Source organism: Impatiens glandulifera, unplaced genomic scaffold, assembly GCF_907164915.1.
Source record: "Impatiens glandulifera unplaced genomic scaffold, dImpGla2.1, whole genome shotgun sequence".
Classification (NCBI taxonomy): Eukaryota; Viridiplantae; Streptophyta; class Magnoliopsida; order Ericales; family Balsaminaceae; genus Impatiens; species Impatiens glandulifera.
The window spans coordinates 3,240-21,842 of NW_025919589.1; the positions used below are offsets into that span (position 1 = coordinate 3,240).

The 18,603-nt window shown below is 31.3% G+C and overlaps 1 protein-coding gene across 1 annotated transcript; it reads left to right on the plus strand.

Moving 5' to 3' along the window:
• The first annotated feature begins 1,669 nt into the window (after nucleotides 1–1,669).
• Nucleotides 1,670–5,554, plus strand: LOC124918193 (zinc finger MYM-type protein 1-like). The gene is made up of 6 exons (XM_047458397.1): nucleotides 1,670–1,824; nucleotides 3,435–3,528; nucleotides 3,861–4,170; nucleotides 4,231–4,558; nucleotides 4,660–5,003; nucleotides 5,139–5,554. Exons 1-6 carry the CDS (start codon nucleotides 1,670–1,672, stop codon nucleotides 5,552–5,554), a joined length of 1,647 nt encoding a protein of 548 aa, XP_047314353.1.
• Nucleotides 5,555–18,603: the final 13,049 nt, after the last annotated feature.

Sequence of the window (18,603 nt, forward strand, 5' to 3'; positions counted from 1 at the left end):
GCCCCCCACAACTTGTTTTTAACTAGGACCTCGTCTTTTGGCTTTTTCAATCTTCTTTAACTACTGTCTAATGAACAAAAATAGGCTGTGAAGTCAATAAGCTTTGGCTCTCTCCTATCATTATCGCTTTCAAAATACCCCGGAGAGATCTCTCGTTATCTAGTCAGACAGTTTGACTGTACTAAATGTGTATTCACCCTAAAGAGTGGCGAGGAAGTGAAGATCAAAGAAGAGGATGTTCAAATCATATTGGGTCTCCCTAGAGGGGTGCTGGACATTGTAGAATACGTTAATAACGAGACTGATGACAAGTTGAAGGCACTTAGGACTCGATGGGATAACCCTGTTAATGGCACCACTATAGTGACTAATATGCCAATGAAAATAATGCAGAACAAAGCAGCTGACAACAACTTCAAGATAGACTTCGTATTATTTGTTGTCAATTTCTTTCTCTAGTTTGATCACCTGGGTCAACTAACCAGTTATATTTTATTTCTGTTTTTTTCACTTGCAACTGACAACATATATGTATGGTATATGCATTGTTAAATAATCCTCAAATCTATTTTTTTCACTTGCAGGTTTAGAATTCTGAAATCTATTTCAGATGTTGATAATATTAAAAAGTTCAATTAGTGCAAATTTGTACTTGAAGGATTAGTTAAATCATGTGAAAAATGGAGGGCGAATGAAAAACGACATTTCCAAAGACCATAGACGTTCCTTATTGTAAGTTATCACTAATTTATTTATCTGATTGCAAAAATAAATGGTTTTAACATATGTATGTTTTCAGTTGTGCTACGTGTATATGGTGAGCAACCCTGAATTGTGAGGAGTTGATGAACGTCGATTTCCTATATTGTCATGTTTGAATGATACGAAGTTGAAGTTTAGGCTGGATACAGAGTGGGCAAATGGAGGATTCGGACGTGGAAGCGATGTTGGACGCATTCCACTATCACCTCTTTAGAACGAGAAGACAGATGGGAATGAGGGGGAGTACGAAGAGACATATCAAGATAGAGGGCGAACAAGGATGCATATGAGGGGGTGCTGGAGCCTCAAAAGGCAACACCTAAGGAGGCAGCACCTAAGAAGGCATCACCTATGAATTCACAGCCTATGAATTTTCCACATATGAATTCAACACCTCTAAAGATAACACCTTTAAACACACCATCACCTCGGTGTGTGAATTTTACAGAGAGTTTGGTTTTCATTTCTAAAGCCACCTTGATGATTGAAAAAGTCACCAGAAATTTGGCAAATTTAAGTTCCGGATGGGATACAATGCCATTGTATGACAACACCATTCACATCTTATACAAAGCCATGTATAATAATAAACGTTTTAGGGATGCCATGCACAAATACTTCAAAGATAGAACACTCACTATAGAAAATGAAGAGGGTTTACACGAAGATGGGGTACACGAAGAGGATGTACACGAAAAGGATGTACACGAAGAGGGGGTACCAAAAGAGGGAGTACCAAAAGAGGGGTACCAAAAGAGGGAGTACCAAAAGAGGTAGTACCCGAAGTGGGGTACCAAAAGAGGTAGTACCCGAAGTGGGGGTACTAACAGAGGGAGTACTCTAAGTGGTGGTTAGTTAGAAAAGAAACGAATTGGTGGCTAAAGAAAAAGTCAGAAGAAAAAATCCCATGCAGAATGCGAAAATTCCGGCACGCCTTCAATCTCCATATATGATGAAGAACAAGGAAAGAAATCAACATTACTTTGAGTCTTCCCAAATAGATTACCGAGATGAAATCATTATGGGGTTCATTTTTGCAAATGAAGATGATAAGAATGTGAGGTAATTAACCATGATTATATTTCTTAGTTTAATGGTGTTTTCGGGTCCTAAAACCACTTTTTCGGGTTCCGAAACCATGATTTTAGGTCCCAAAACCAGACTTTCAGGTCCTAAAGCCACCATTTCAGGTCCTGAAACCACACTTTAGGGTCCTGAAAGACTAGTTTCGTGACCCAAAAGGCTGGTTTCGGGACCCCAAATCATGGTTCGGGACCTGAAATGGGTGTTCATCGTCCCTAAATGGTGGTTTTAATTTGGTTTCTTCATTATGTGGTTTTAGGAATGAATTGTTGTATGTAACCGAGCATACCAAGATCAACATAGGCCAATTTCAATCAATGAAAAATGATTTTCATGTTGAAAGTTGTATTATTGATGCGTGGGCATACATTACGTGTAATAATAGTCAAAAATGTTCCGAGGGGAAAAGTGTTTTTTCGACAATCGTTTTTATAAGTCATTATATCTTTCATTGTTGTTTAAACCAATGGTCTTATTGTGATGTTGATTTCATTTGCAAGACTTTTGGAGAGATTCAGAATCTTGTTCTTTGCAATAATTAAATAAATGAGACAATTCCTAATAACACCCGAAGACATGAAAAATGTTAATCTTGTAAGTCCAATATTTTTATATCATTAAATTTTGCTCATGTATATCATCTGAATCTTGGTTATATTTTTGCAGATATTTTTCCCAATTTTATACGAAAGTCATTATTATGTTGTTTGCATCAATATGCAATAGAGAGTAATCGAAATCATTGACAACCTCCCACTGCCCCCAAAATGCCATGGGAAGATAAATATCTCACAACTCGGACACTGATAATGTTGAAGTGTTTGTATGAACGTGTTTATATGTTAAAGTGTTTATTAACTTCTTTGGTAAAACAGGTAGAAAACTTTGTGAAGTTCTTCAAAACTATCGACCTGAACATCGCAACCAAAATTGTTAAATTCTCGTTCAAAGTTTTGAAATTAGCTTGGCAAGATAGTTCAAATACTACAGATTGCGCAATATATTGTAGGAGACATATTCAAACTTATTTTGGCGATGCAAAGTGGGATTGTGGTCAATGGCGGATGTACTCAGCGGGCTACGGTGGGCAGTAGCCTAGTGTGATTTATATATATATATATATATATATATATATATATATATATATATATATATATATATATATATATATATATATATATATATATATATATATATATAATATCTATTATATAATATCTATTATATACAGCTGGCTAAAATTTTCTATCTCTAAATATAATATCTTATATAAGAATATGATCTATCTATAATAATAATATACATATATATATATATTATTATTATATTATATTAAATTATATTATTATTATATTATATTATATTATATTTTTTTATATTCACACTTAAACTTTCATATTTTTTATTTATTTATAACATAATCAATTTAAATTTTTATGATTGTTTGATTTAATTTCTCTACAACTATCTTTGGTCTCTCTTTTAAATCTCTTGTTAGTTTTCTTTACCTTTTCTCAATTAATTTTGTTTATAACATAAGATTGTATAAATTATATATTCTTATTTTAATTCTATATTTTTGTTAATAGGATTACAATGGATAATGAAAGGAGTAAAAAAAGAAAGACATTATTGTCGTTTTTCAAACATAAAGAAAATTCATCTACATCTACGGTTAACGAGGTAAATCTTCAATCTTATACATCTAATACGGAAGAAGAACAACCTGTTTTAAATTTTCCAAGGGTTGAAATTGATCTTAATAATCTTGAACGAGATCCCGCAATTCGGATTCCTATATGGCAACATCCAATAAATCAACAAGATGAAATTAGGCGGTCTTATATTAGAATGGGTCCGTATCAACCTAAGTTAGATGAGTATCCAAGAACTAAGTTTGGATCACAAACTCAGTATCGTAGATTTCAATACTCGTGGTTTGAAAAGTTTCCTTGGTTAGAGTATTCTTCATCAAAGGATTTAATATTTGTTTTCCTTGTTTTCTTTTCCAAAAGAAATCACCTATTAATCCTTCATTCACTATTGATGGATTTAATAACTGGAAAAGGGTTAACGATGGAGTTAAATGTCCACTTTTAATTCACGTGGGAGGTCCTACTTCCTCACATAGTAATTCAGTGAAATGTGTTGAAGATTTGATGAAAGTAAGTGGACATATTGACAACATATTGAATGCCCAAAGTTTAGATGAAGTTCAGAAAAATCGATTACGACTTAAGACGACAATTGAGAGTATTCGATGGCTTAGTTTACAAGCTTGTGCATTTAGAGGTCATGATGAATCTTCATCTTCTAAAAATAGTGGTAATTTTATAGAGATGATAAAACTTATGGGTTGATTGAATGTTAATATTGGTGATATAGTATTAGAAAAAGCTCCAAGAAATGCAACATATACTTCACCAACTATTCAGAAAGAAATTTTGCATATTTTTGCAAATAAAGTAAGGAAAAATATCCGTGAAGAAATTGGAGATGCGAAGTTCTGTATTTTAGTTAATGAAGCTAAAGATATTTCAAATAAAGAGCAGATGTCAATTATTTTGAGATTTGTTGATTGTTTGGGTATTTTACGAGAGCGTTTCTTTGATATTGTTAATGTTCCAAATACTACTGCTTCAACATTAAAGAAGAGCATATCAGATGTTCTTTCTCGACATAATTTGAATGTCACCAATATGAGAGGGCAAGGGTACGACGTGCTAGTAACATGTCTGGTGCTTGGAATGGACTTCAAGCTCTATTTCTTCGAGAGTGTCCATAAGCATATTATATACATTGCTTTGCTCATAGGTTGCAATTAGCATTAGTTGGAGCTTCTACAAAAGAGATTTCTGTTTGGCTATTTTTTTCAAAACTATCCACCATTATTAATCTTATTGGTTGTTCCTCCAAATGGCATTCTGAGTTACATTCTGCTCAAACTATTGAAATTGATCGTATGATTACTTCGGGTGAACAGGATACTAGTAAAGGAATGAATCAAATTGATAATTTACATCGTAGTGGATCAACTCGATGGAGCTCTCATTTTGAATCTATTTGTAGTTTAATTGATATGTTTGGTGCAACTATTTCTGTTCTTGAAAGTATTGTGGAAGAAGGATCGTCTAGTTCTTTACGTGGAGAAGCATGTGGTTGTTTGATAACTTTGAGATCTTTTGAATTTGTTTTCACACTTTATATGATGCAAAAAATTATGGGAATTACAAACCTGCTCTGTCAAGCTTTGTAAAACAAATCTCTTGATATTATAAATGCCATGGATCTAGTATCAACTACTAAAGCACTACTTTTCAATTTTAGAGAAGAAGGATTTGATCATCTCCTAGAATACGTGCAAATGGTTTGTACACAACATGACATTGAAATTCCGGATCTGAATGCTTCATACAAAAGTGCAACAAGACGTTCATGTCAACAAAAAGATTCGTTGACAATTCAACAACACTATCATTTCAATATCTTCAATTCAGTGATAGATTTTCAACAAGAAGAGTTGAATTCTAGATTTAGTGATGAGGCAATAGAGCTCCTTAAACTTAGTTCTGCTTTGGACCTTAAAGATAATTTTAAATCATTTAAAGGTGAAGATATTTGTAAATTGGCTGAAAAGTATTATCCAGGAGACTTCAGTGAACAAGAAATGCATTATTTGAGATCTCAACTCCAGCATTATAAAAATTGATGTTTCTCGTAATGAGAATTTTCAAAATATGTCTTCCATCATTGAATTGTGTCGCAGATTAGTTGAAACAAATAAGTCATCAAATTATAATTTGATTGATAGATTGATTCGACTTGTTTTGACTTTACTAGTTTTTACTGCCACTACAGAAATATCATTTTCAGCAATGAAACATGTAAAAACTATTCAACGGAATAAGATGGAAAAAGAGTTTTTAGCCGATACTATGATAATTTATATTGAACGAGAGTTTGTTGAAGATATTGATTCAGATTCTATAATAGATGAATTTTATTCTATAAAAAATAGAAGGTTGCAACTTAAATAATATGTAAAAGTTTGTTAAATTTTATATATTTTCTTGTCTTATTTTTACATTTTCAATAATACGAGATAATTTATATATATATAAATTTGTTATTAAATCGGGTATTCGTTCATTTCTTAGATCTTTTATATTTATTTTATTTTATTAAAGGTATTTATTGATAAATTTAATTACTAAAAAATTAAAATCAACCCAGTCAAAAAAAAAATCCTGGATTCCCCTTGATTGTGGTATAACCAAAACAAATGTAAGTTACATATTTCACATTTTATAACTTATTTTCGCTGATCATTTCTCTATTTTTTATAACTTATTTTTTTATAACTTATTGAGTAAAGTTTTTTATTTTTTTATTTTCACTTAATGTCATATTGTTGGTGTACTTAAACTATTTTCATTATTATTAATATACATGGACATTATTTAATATATATATATATATATATATATATATATATATTTAATCTCCTTAAATTGTCATCGATTTCATATTCATCGTATAATTTTTTTTAGCTCTTGCATTTAGTATTTCACTTGTTATTGTAAAAAAATACATTTAGAAAGAAAAAAATAAAGAGTCTAAATTTAAAAATAATTTAAAAAATTTAAAATATAAAAGTTTTGAATTGATTTCGACTAAAATTCAAAATTACATTATCTAATACCTGATTGGTTGATTCGGCTTATAAGTTTTATAAGTTTGAGTAATAAACTGGATAATTTTACTTAATAAATTTATATATATATAATCAAACAAATTTTAAACTTAAATTATTTTTTTTTTCTATCTCTCTCCTCTAGTTTATAAATTTATCATTTTAATTTTTTTAACTACATTCTAAAATAATTTTTTATTCATTTTTTTAATTAATTTCTTTTTTCTAAATTCTTATTCTATTTTTTATAAAAAAAACTTTAATTTAGTTAAATAATTATACATATTTATTCAATTAAATAAATATTTATTTATTTATATAAATTATTATTATAATAATAAAACATAAAATTAAATATATATATACCTCTTTTACACACAAAAATATGTTCACATAATAAATATAAATTTATATATTTTAATCTTATTTTTATTTATTATTTAAAACAATATAATATAATATTATTTTTAAAAATATTTAATTATATTTTTTTTTTTTAAAGAACACATATATAAAACATTAACAAACAAATATGATCTTTTATTATTAAATAAAATTTAAAAAGTTAAACGCTAAACAAATTTTTAGAAATAATTTTTTAGTTTTATATAATGATTTTAAAAAATTCTCTTTTGTTTAATAATATTTATTTTAATTAAAATTTAAAATTGTATATTAATAAAAACTTATAAAAAATAATATATTTATATAATTTATTTTAAAACAAGTTATTAATCATATATATATATATTAATTATTAAATATTATTTAAAGAAGTAATATAAAAATAAAAATAAATGGACTGGGCTTATGGGCTTATAAGTGATCAATCCCAAAAGAAAGAAACCAAGAGAAACCCTAATTTATACTTATAAAACGGGACATGATCCAAAAGAAAGAAACCATACGTATCCAGCTGCCGCCGCTTAAGAAAATCTAATTTTGTTCTTAGGTTCTTTCTTGCAATCCTTAAAGAAACTCTTATTTTTTATCTAGATTTGTCTCACCGAACATTTTTCTAATTCATTCTTTGTTTTTCCATTTCCACAGTTCGATCGAATGATGAAAGGATTCAATCTAAAAAAGTTTTCAATGCAGAAACAGAAGGAATGAAGGAAGGATTCATATACAATGTAAATATTAGTCGTACAGTAAATGTTTATGATGTTTTATATAGGAAGTGATTCTAGGAGAAGATGGAAGTTGAGCATGGAGAAGATCGAAGCTGAGTAAGCTCGGTTTCTTCTCACTCAATTGCCTTGTCACGGGAGTTTATTCGAATGGCAAGAACAGACAATTTCAGTGTTTTAAAGTAGTCTAAGTAATGGGATAATAGTATTTTAAGTAATAAGATAATGTCAATGAACGGAGAGTTGCACAAGAGAAGAATAATGTCAATGATTAGAAGTTATATTATATTTTTTTATGTAATTGAGAATATGTAATATGTTACAAATTGACGAAATGAAATGAATTATGTATTTATCCAAAATGTAAAATACTCTTGAGTTATGATTAGAAGTTAGAATTTTTTATTAACAAATATAAATAAATTTAAAGTAATGGAAGAGTTTATATAGTTATTGATTACAATATTCTAAAATACTCTTAAATGCTAATAGACTAAAATACTCTTAATTGCTAATAAAGATAATACAATTAATATATATAATACCCTTCTTAAACCCACGATGCCCACGATACAATTCACATTGAGAGTTTGTCAGTTAAAAAACGAAAGCGCGAAGTCGAGTGTTTTTGTAAATATATCTGCAATCTGCAAGGAGAAAGGAATGAATGGAAAAGTGATGGTGTGATTCAATAGATGATGACAAATTCCATGACAATCAATCTCGATATATTTGGTTCGCTCATGAAAGACAAAATTCCGTGCAATCTGAATAGGACTCTAATTATCACAATGTAGCGGAGTATGGTGAGAAAGAGAAATATCCATATTAGTAAGTAACCGACGTAACCAAGCAATTTCATAGCTAGTCAAGGCCATGACACGATACTCAGCTTTTGTAGATGACTGAGAGATGACATGTTGTTTCTTGCTCTTCCACGAAATAAGCGAATCACAGAGGAAAATACAATATACAGTGGTCGACTTGCGGTCCGTAGGATCACTAGCCCAATCCGCATTAGAGTAGGCACACAAGTCTAATGAAGACATGTACAGAAGCATGAGACTATGAAATTGAGTGCTCTGGAGATACCTGAGAATACGAAGAACAACAGCCCAATGAACTGTAGTAGGGGTAGTGACAAACAGTGGCGGACCTACAAGGGGGGGCCTTGGGGGGGCCCGGGTCTCCCCCAACTAGGGTAAAACCTTTAAGATATTTTATATATATGTTTATCAAATAAGGCTTTGTCCTGTTGGTTTTGAAGCTGAAATCTATAATAGAGGTCACGTGATCAAACCCTACCCTGTATTTATTTTTAATTATTTATTTTATGTAGGATATAGAATAATGGAGATGTTCTATAGACGAATTTGTATTTCTACATCACATGAATTAATGAGTCTACTAATGAGTCTAATGTTACTGATCAAATATACATGGTTAGAATATAGCATATCAAAAGATACATCATTTTGTTTTGGTGTTATCTTTTCAAGCTTTAAATAGAGAAAACGTAGATGATACATATATAGGAGATGAGTACAAAAATTGGAAAAGGGCATTAGAAAGATTCAATCATCATATGAGAACTTCAAATAGTTGTCATAATGAAACTAGAGTTCAATTTGAATCATTTTAAGATCAAAGACATAACGTGAGAAACGTTTTACGTACACATGGTCGTGATATAGAAATAAATTATCGCACCCGTTTAACGACAATGTTTGATGTAACACACTTTCTATTGAGGCGAAGATTACCTTTTCGAGAACATATGAGTCAAGTAGTTCATCAAATAAAGTTAATTTTCTTGAATTGATTGATTGGTATATTCAACGTAATGAAGATATTTTGTCTTCTTTTGTATCGACTCATGGACAAGAATAATTTAGTAATTGTGCTTGTTAGTATTTTTATATAATTATCGAGTAAAATTTTAATTAAAAAATGCATTTATTTGATAGCCAAAAAAATGCTACATTACTATGTATTTGGCCCCCCCGAGAAAATATTTTTGGGTCCGCCACTAGTGACAAACTGACTTACCGCATGAACTGCATGCGCAATGTCTAGGTGAGTTATTGTAAGATAAACTAAGCTTCCAACAATGGTACGATAAAGACTAGAATCCTCCAAAGGAGTGCCATCAAACGAAGAGTATTTAGCATTGGTCACAAAGGTGTATCAATAATTCAGTTGTCGGTTAGTCGAGCACGCTCAAAAAAACCAGCAATGTACTTAGATTGAGATAAGAGATAACCTTTTGGAGAATAATCTACCTCAGTTCCCAAAAAATAACGTAGCATGCCTAAATATTTCATATCGAATGAGTGTGCTAACTCAGGTTTCAATGATTCAATACCATCATGATCATCACTTGTAATAATCATATCATCAACAAACAAGGATAGAAGAATGTGTCATATTGTTGTACGTTTGACAAATAAATCCGGATAATGGTGACTAGGAAGAAAGTCAAGTGAAGTGATCACCATAGAGAATTTTTTAAACCAGGCACGTAGTGCTTGTTTGAGACCATAAAGAGTTTCGCGAAGCTTGCAAACTTCACCTAGTTTAATTGAAATTTGATCAGAAGTTAATTATGGTTACAATTAACTTTCACTTGTTAAGACTGATTTTATAAAATTTTAAAATAAAATTTTATTTAAAAAAAAATTTTGACACGCAAACCGATGTTAAATTTCTCAAACCTCGAGATTTTTCGTGACAATGGTTTTTCGGGGTTCAGAAACGATGGTGCAAGAAAGTGTTTTGGTTCCTCACACTTTTAACTAGAAAAGTTGTGAAGTAAATTATTGATACTATACCGATATAAATGTTTACCGAAACAAGGTATATCGAAATTAAGGTACGGTAAATGTATGAATTTTTCTTATACCAAAGTTTTTAGTAAGGTATAAAGTATGTATATATAAAAAATTAAGATATATCGTACCAAACTACCCTATATGTAATATGAGAAATGAGTTTGAAATAAACAAAATCTTTTCTCCATGATAAAAAATAATTAGAACATATGAAAAAAAATATGTTTACCAAGTGTATAGATCTACGAAATATTGTTTACATATAAAATTTTAACAAATAAATTATTTTTTAACAACTACACTGGGAAGCATTTATTAATAAATATATAACTATATAGATTTTAAATCCATTCAAAATTTAATAATAAATTTATCCAATTTTTGCCTTTATTAATAGATATTATAGTTATAACCAAATCCATTCAAATTAAATTTAATAATAAAGTTAAACATATCCAAATGAATATTATCATTTTATTTGATCAAATACTTATAAATATCAATAAGTATTACATGAAATTATACAAAGGAAAATAAGTTATTCTCTCACACATATACCTTGAGAAAGATGAGTTATATTCTAAAAATGTTTTTATTGATTATCCTTGTTATTGTTGTTACTCCATTGTTTGATAATTATTTTATTCTTTTCAAATTTTTTCTCATATTTGTGTCTTTTATATCTTTCTAATATAAATTGTATTCATCAGAAATTTTAACTGTCGAGTGAGGACATCCAGTAGTGGGATGCAATACTATAAAAGATTGTAGGTCTTTAGTACCATGGTGTTTACCAGGTACACCCTATTGCGATCAAGATCAAGGGTTGTGTTCGTGTAACTCTAGTACTGGAATTAAAACATTCGCAAATCCACCAACATCTTGAACAATCGGTTTTTAGAAAATGTTCAATTGAAATATTATGTTTTTATCTTTGACAAACAAATTAATAATATCAAATAATATTGTTGAATCGATTCCTCTTTTAAGCTATTTGAATATGATATTTATAAAGTTTGTCACCAATGTCAAATCATGATATGTATAAAGTTTGCCACGAATGTCAAATTTATTAATTTATTAAAAATATGTTAGTTCATAAACTTTTATTATTTTCAGTGTAACCCATCAATTCTAATGGAATAAAAAGACTGTATCTCCCGGTTCACTTGTCATTTGAGGCTTTGCTTGGAGGACATGTTCAGTATCGATGGATGTATCCGTTTGAACATTACATGGGTACAATGAAAAGATATTTGCGGAATAATAACCACCCCGAAGCCTCTATAAGCGAGAGCTATCTTGTTAATGAGAGTATTAGTTTATTTGCCATGTATATGGAGGAAGAAGATCAAGAAAATGCACAACCTGAAATCTCGGGCATTTCAATATTTGCATCGTTGGAAGACCTATCTAACGGAAAAATATACAACTTGGATTATATCGATCGAGTGACAACTCATTCTTACATTTTGAAAAATTGTCCCGAAGTAGAACTTTTTTATACGTAAGATTCTATGTTGTGTTACAAATTAGCATTAAAGAGTGTGCTATTTAATATTCGATCTATTTGCAGAGATTATATGCAGTATTGCAATAACAACGAGTCCACTGGAGAAACGTTTGCTGCCTATTTCAAGCATCGAGTGAGTAAATTATAAACCATATATCCTAACTCTTTTTATTCATTTTAACAACTTCATTTCGGATACATATATAGGTCGCCCATTTAGCAGAATTTAACGACATATCAAGAGACCCCGAGATCTTAGGAGAAGATCCAAGTATGTACTCGTCTACGTATGTTTGGTGTAAAGTAAACGGATACAAATTCTGTACAGAAAAACACGACGAAGGTTTGACCACTCAAAATAGTGGGGTGGTTGTTGAGGGGTACAACGGGTCTGAAACTATGTCATACTACGGAGTTTTAACGGATATAATCGAAGTACAATACTTTTCTCACAAACGGGTTGTTTTATTCAAGTGTAAGTGGTTTGATACACACTCGGGGGAACTAGGAGTGAAAGTGGATAAATATGGCTTCGTAAGTGTAAATGTAAACCGAATTTTGAAAACCCAAAGTCAAGACCCGTATATATTAGCGAGTCAAGCGAAACAAGTATTCTACGCCCCTAATATGTCCGCCCGACCCGGTTGGAAGATTGTGACAAAAATAAAACCGCGGTTTACAAACATATAGTTCAGATTAATTAATTAGGTAGATTTATGTTTTTTACTTTATATTCGTTCTTATTACTACTTCATTTCAAATATTCGCTCATTTATTAATGGTATGCATTAAGAATGTCTGAAGGTCGTAAAGAAACTTGGAAGAGTGTGAGGAAAAGACCGAGCAAATTGTTAAAGTCATACCAGAACTTACTTGCCCAATCAGAGAACTTAAGGCTCTGAGGATCGTCTTCTAGAGACCAACCACCTATTGCTGTGGTCCCGATAGCTACTACTCCCCCAACAGACGAGGATGTTGAGGCTACGGAGGTCGAAGAGTTTATAGAGAGCACGTTTGCTGATATGGTGGATGACAATGAGGCTGAAGACGAGAGTCTCGAGGAGCCTATCGAGCAGGATGACGAGGAGGAGCACGGTTCCACTCCCGACCCATCATCGACAGGTAACTCGTTTACAAATTAGTTATTTTTCAATTGATTCACATATCTAATTATGATTTTGATAATTTTGAAGAATCTTCTGCCCGCAAGAGACGGGGGAAGAACAAGAATATTGCGCTGTCTAAGAGGGTAGCGGGGATAAGGATTCCTCTTACGTTTAGAGAGAATGATGGGAGGCCAGGTGGTACAGACGTGGGAAGAACACATTGGTCTAGACATGTGGGGTCGATTATCCAGGACCCCGCGGCCGTCTTGCACTGTCTTCTAAAGTGGAAGGCATTAAGTGCAGACCAATTGGATTCACTTTGGACTGCTATCAAGGTAATACTTATTACTTGATTATACATTACGTCATTAAATAATTATTTTTAACATTTGAATGTTATTTTTTTCAGGATTCGTTCGAAGCTACTAATGGTGATATTGAGTCTTTTCGAAAGACCAGATTGGGACACGCTAATCGAATATGGGATAGATGACAGTCAGATTTGAACAAGACATATATCCGCGTCCACAAAGGAGACGAGGCGACGGTACTGGCTAATCCTCCACCAGACTACGATCGAGATGATTGGGAGTTTGTGTGTCGCAACCATTTCTTCACGGAAAATTTAAGGTACGATTTCATAATTCAAATAAAAGTTGATATTAATTAATCTAACTTCATTTTTTATTTCAAATACAGAAAAACAGTCGTACAAATATTATTAACAGGAAGAAGCTGAAATTTTCACATCGTACAGGAAGTAGACCGTTTGCACAAATTGAAGAAGAGTTGATAAGTACATTATTTGTAATAACTTAATCTAAAGATTGTTATTAATTATATAAATCATTTATTTCAACAGGCAATTGAAATGGGACGGACACCGTCTGTCATTGAAGTATTCAAGAGGACCCGTACCCCAAAACCGACAAAAGAAAACCCAACACCCGTCCCGGACGAACACGTGCAAGAGAAAATTGTAAGTGAATTGAATATGCCTAGTTTTTATTATAGAAATGATACTTTATTTCAATTGTGCAGGTTGAGATGGAGGAGGTTGTTAGTAACGAACCGGGAATATCGGATTTTGAATTGACGGAGAGGGTGTTCGGACAACAAAAACACGGGGTAGTGTTCGGAATGGGATCAGGCGTCCAGCCCACACACTTTCGTGAGGATCGTCGAAGTGGAAACAGTTCACAGCGAAACAATGAGCGATTGTTAGAAGAGAATCAAATAATGAAGCTCAAGCTGGAGGAACTGGAGAAGAGGGATGAAGAAAGAATGCGCAAAATTGAAGAAATGCAAGCAGAAAATGAAGAAATTGTGACAAGAATGGAGAGGGAGAAGTTAGAGATGAATGCAAGAATGGAGAGAATCGAATTGTATATGAGGCAACAACCACCTCCTCCCCCCCCCCCCCCCCCCACACCACCACAAGCTAATTCTAGTACGTTGTCATTGGTTTTTTCGATTCAAAACATGTTTTCATTAGTAGTTGTGTCAATTTGAATTTATAATAGATTGTTCGGATTATTAGCTAGTATGGTTGCGAATTTTGTAATGATAATGATCATTTAATGTGATCGTTTAATGTATGTGTCATTTCTTTTATTATTGCTATATTGGTTTGGCTGAATAGGTTTTGGTTGCGAGCAAAATAATCAGCATATTTTTAAAAATTTACGGGAAAAAACCGAGAGTAATATTGAAATCTCTCGGTTTTTCTTCAAATGGAAAAAACGAGAGATATTAGAAAACTCTCGGTTTTCTCCATTTGAAGAAAACCGAGAGTTATTAGAAAACTCTCGGTTTTTCCACAAAGAGAAAAACCGAGAGATTTCATATAACTCTCGATTTTTCCATTTGAAGAAAAACCGAAAGTTTTCTAATAACTCTCGGTTTTCTTTAAATGGAGAAAACCGAGAGTTATTATAAAACTTTCGGTTTTCCTCTTTGTGGAAAAATCGAGAGTTTTCTAATAACTCTCGGTTTTCTTCAAATGGAGAAAACCGAGAGTTATTTGTAAAACTCTCGGTTTTTCCACAAAGAGGAAAACCGAAAGTTTTTCAATTACCTTTCGGTTTTACTCTAGGGTATCTAAACCGAAAACTCTACGATATCTCTCGGTAAATGCCCAATTGTTTTTAACGAAAGAGTCAATACCGAGGAATGGCGAGAGTTACCAAAACCTTCGGTAATGTGTCTATAACGAAAGTTATAGGGTCAAAACCGAGAGTAAAAACTCTCGGTTTTGACTCCTTTTTCACCAGTGAGAACAAATTATCTTCAAATTTGGTCATAAAACAAAATAGAAAATAGTCAAGATTGAATATATTGATAGTTTTGTGGAGAAATAATTCAAGGGTTAAAAATCAACTATCAAAATAGTTGGAGGGCTAAAAGTAAACTATCATAACAGTTAGAGTGCTTTTAGTTATAACTGTTATGTTTAACGAAAAAATTGACAGAATGGCCATTGATGACCCTTTCTAAAAATTTGAGTGGCGATTTGTTTTCAAAAATAGTTTAGGGGCTAAAAGTAAGCGATCAAAGTAATTTAAGGTCACCTAAGTAATTTGGCATTATTTTTACAAGTATAACATACAAGTAGGGTTGACAATTCATTTGAAGTTCGGGTTGACATGTTGACGGGTTGAACAATACTAACTTGATATGTTTATTTGTAATTGACACAATTCAAACTTTATTGACCCGATTGACCTGACTCAATTCGAACTTAACCCGATGTAATTAATTTCTTACAAAATGACATCAATAGAAAATAACAATGAAGTTAAATCACAATTCTGTTATACAAAAGCGTACAAAAAAAAATAAGTAAGTGAATAAAAAATGACAAATACAAAATCTTACAAAACAAAGTTATAAATTGATTGACGTCTACTTTGAGTCACTTCAAATAAACTCGATTTTAATATGTTATTAATCTCATTGTAGAGAAATCGGCGAACTTTCATTAATTGTAGTTGTCCGATACGTATCATTTATAAAGTTAAATACAAAAAAAAAATAAAAACATTTTTAGTTTTATATAATGATTTAAAAAATACTCCTTTGTTTAATAATATTTATTTTTGTATATATTTATTTTAATTAAAATTTAAAATTATATATTAATAAAACTTATAAAAAATAATATATTTTAAAGCAATTTATTAACATCATATATATAAATATAAATATATATAATATTAATTATTCTACAGAGTGTAAACATAAAATATTTTGCTACAAAAACACAAAATTAGACTTAAATAAAACTAGAACCGAAAAAGCCTTAAAAAATTATTAAAATTAATGAAAAATAAGCTTTATAGGTCATCTACGTTTTAAAAAGTCTAAAATCAATTTCATTCGAGATAGTTTTCATTATTCTGTAAATAAAAATCATTTCAACTTTTACATAAATTTAATTTGAATAAAAATAATAGCACTTGACAAAAAAAATTCAAAGGAAACTTTAAAATGGCTAAAATTTGAAATATTTGTCTTATTTTTTAGTTTCTGTAATAAAATATTCGGTCAAGTATTGATTTTTATTATATATAAATGTCTAATTGTATGTTAATCATGTTTCTGGAAGTTTTCAAGCGATTTGAGATCCATTTGTTTCACCAAATGTTGGTTAGATTATGATTAGGTCGGAAAATCAGCCTGCTGCTTTAGCGACACATAGAACCGGAAAAGTTAGCCCTAGAATAGCATCCGACCGGCAAAACGGCACCCTGAAGCATAATCGGGTGCCATCCGACCAGGAAGCCTCTCTACATGCAAAATATGACGCCTTCTCGATGTTTCTAGTGCTTCTGGATGCTTTTGTGCATATAAAGACCGAGGAAACTTGCCTAGCTCCGCGCCTATGCTAGTTTTTTGCCGCTCAGGACCCTAAAACTAGACCCAACCCCTTTTCTTATCAAGAAAACCTAGTATTTTCCTTGCATCCAGTTCTTTTAAGACTTCCTTTATTAGACTTTTTGGGTTGCAATTTGCACCAAAAAAGGACTTACTACTCATTTAGGACTAGAAGAGAGAGTTGTTGCAGGCCTATGATCAAGGATTGCTGCATCTGGAGACTGAGGATCGACGTTTTTTTGCATCTGGCGACCGATGACCGCTACTGTTTGCTGCTAGAGACCGAAGACCGAAATTTTCAACACTTGAAGATTGATGTTTTCTGCGTTTGGAGACCGAAGACCGACGTTTTCCACACTTGGCGACCGAAGATTTCTGCACCCAAAGGCTGAGGACCTCTACTGCTGATCACAGGACCGACGTTGGCCGCACCCGAGGACCGATAGATAGTACAATTTTCAACCGAGACGGATTTGCACCTCGGCTAAAAATCAGGTATAGGACCGTGGAGGCTAACCACGGTCCTTTTGCTTTATTTTTCATATTGTTTTGGGTCTTGTTTGGTTTGCTTTATTTGGTTTTATTATTTTATGTAAGTTTACGATTTATGTGATCCTAGGTTAGCATTAAATTAATTTTTCTAAAATGTAAAGCGTAAGAATTGTTTTAAAGAAAAGTCAAAATTAACTACTATAGACTTTAGTGGCGTTGTGAGAAATATCGTCTAAAAAAACCATTTCCCACATGTATCCCAACGCCAAACTCACATCTTTTAATTTCCTAATTTTTGAAATTAGGTGGCGACTCTCTAGTCGTGAGGATTAATATTGAAATTTTTTTAAAAAAAGGCCTATGACATACTTACCATTAAAAAAACTCTTAAACTCTCCTAGATTCGACGAGAATGTAAAATATGGAGTTGTCTATAAAGCCTAATTTTTTAAACTTTAATTTTTCAAACAATAAAATTAATTCTCCTCACGTTTTCAAAACAAAATTATTTTAAAAGAACTTCTCAGAACTTTCAAACTAGTCAATCAAAAATGTTTTTACAAAATCGATGACAATAGAACAATGCTAAAACTTGTAAAATGTAAAAGGAGGAATGATGAGCATTAAAAGGGCAGAGAACCAATATGTAAGTAAGTACATTTGTTTGATTTGTTGAATGTATTTAAATTATATGGTAGATCTTTTATCTTTTTAACTATCGTCTTTTTATTTTTAATTACAATGACTAATCAAAAGTAGAGAATGAAGCAGGTGATGGGAAAATCAATATTTTAGGGTTTAGTATATGAATATTATAAACTACAAGAACAAATCTTGTCTTTTTAACTGCAATGTTTTGTCTTGTTAATTGTAGTGTGTTACTATTCTTTATGTTTTTAATTGTAGTTTTTTTATGTATTTTAACTGTAGTGTATAAAAGATGATTATTTATATTTTTAGTACTTTTTAATGAATATTATTTGTCTAGCATTGATGTTGCAATTGTTTAATCACATTCACATTTTTCATCTTATTGTACCAAAAAAAAAATAAAAAGTTGTAATTGTTTAGACTTCTAATGTAATTGTAAAAAAACATTGATAGATTACAATAGAAC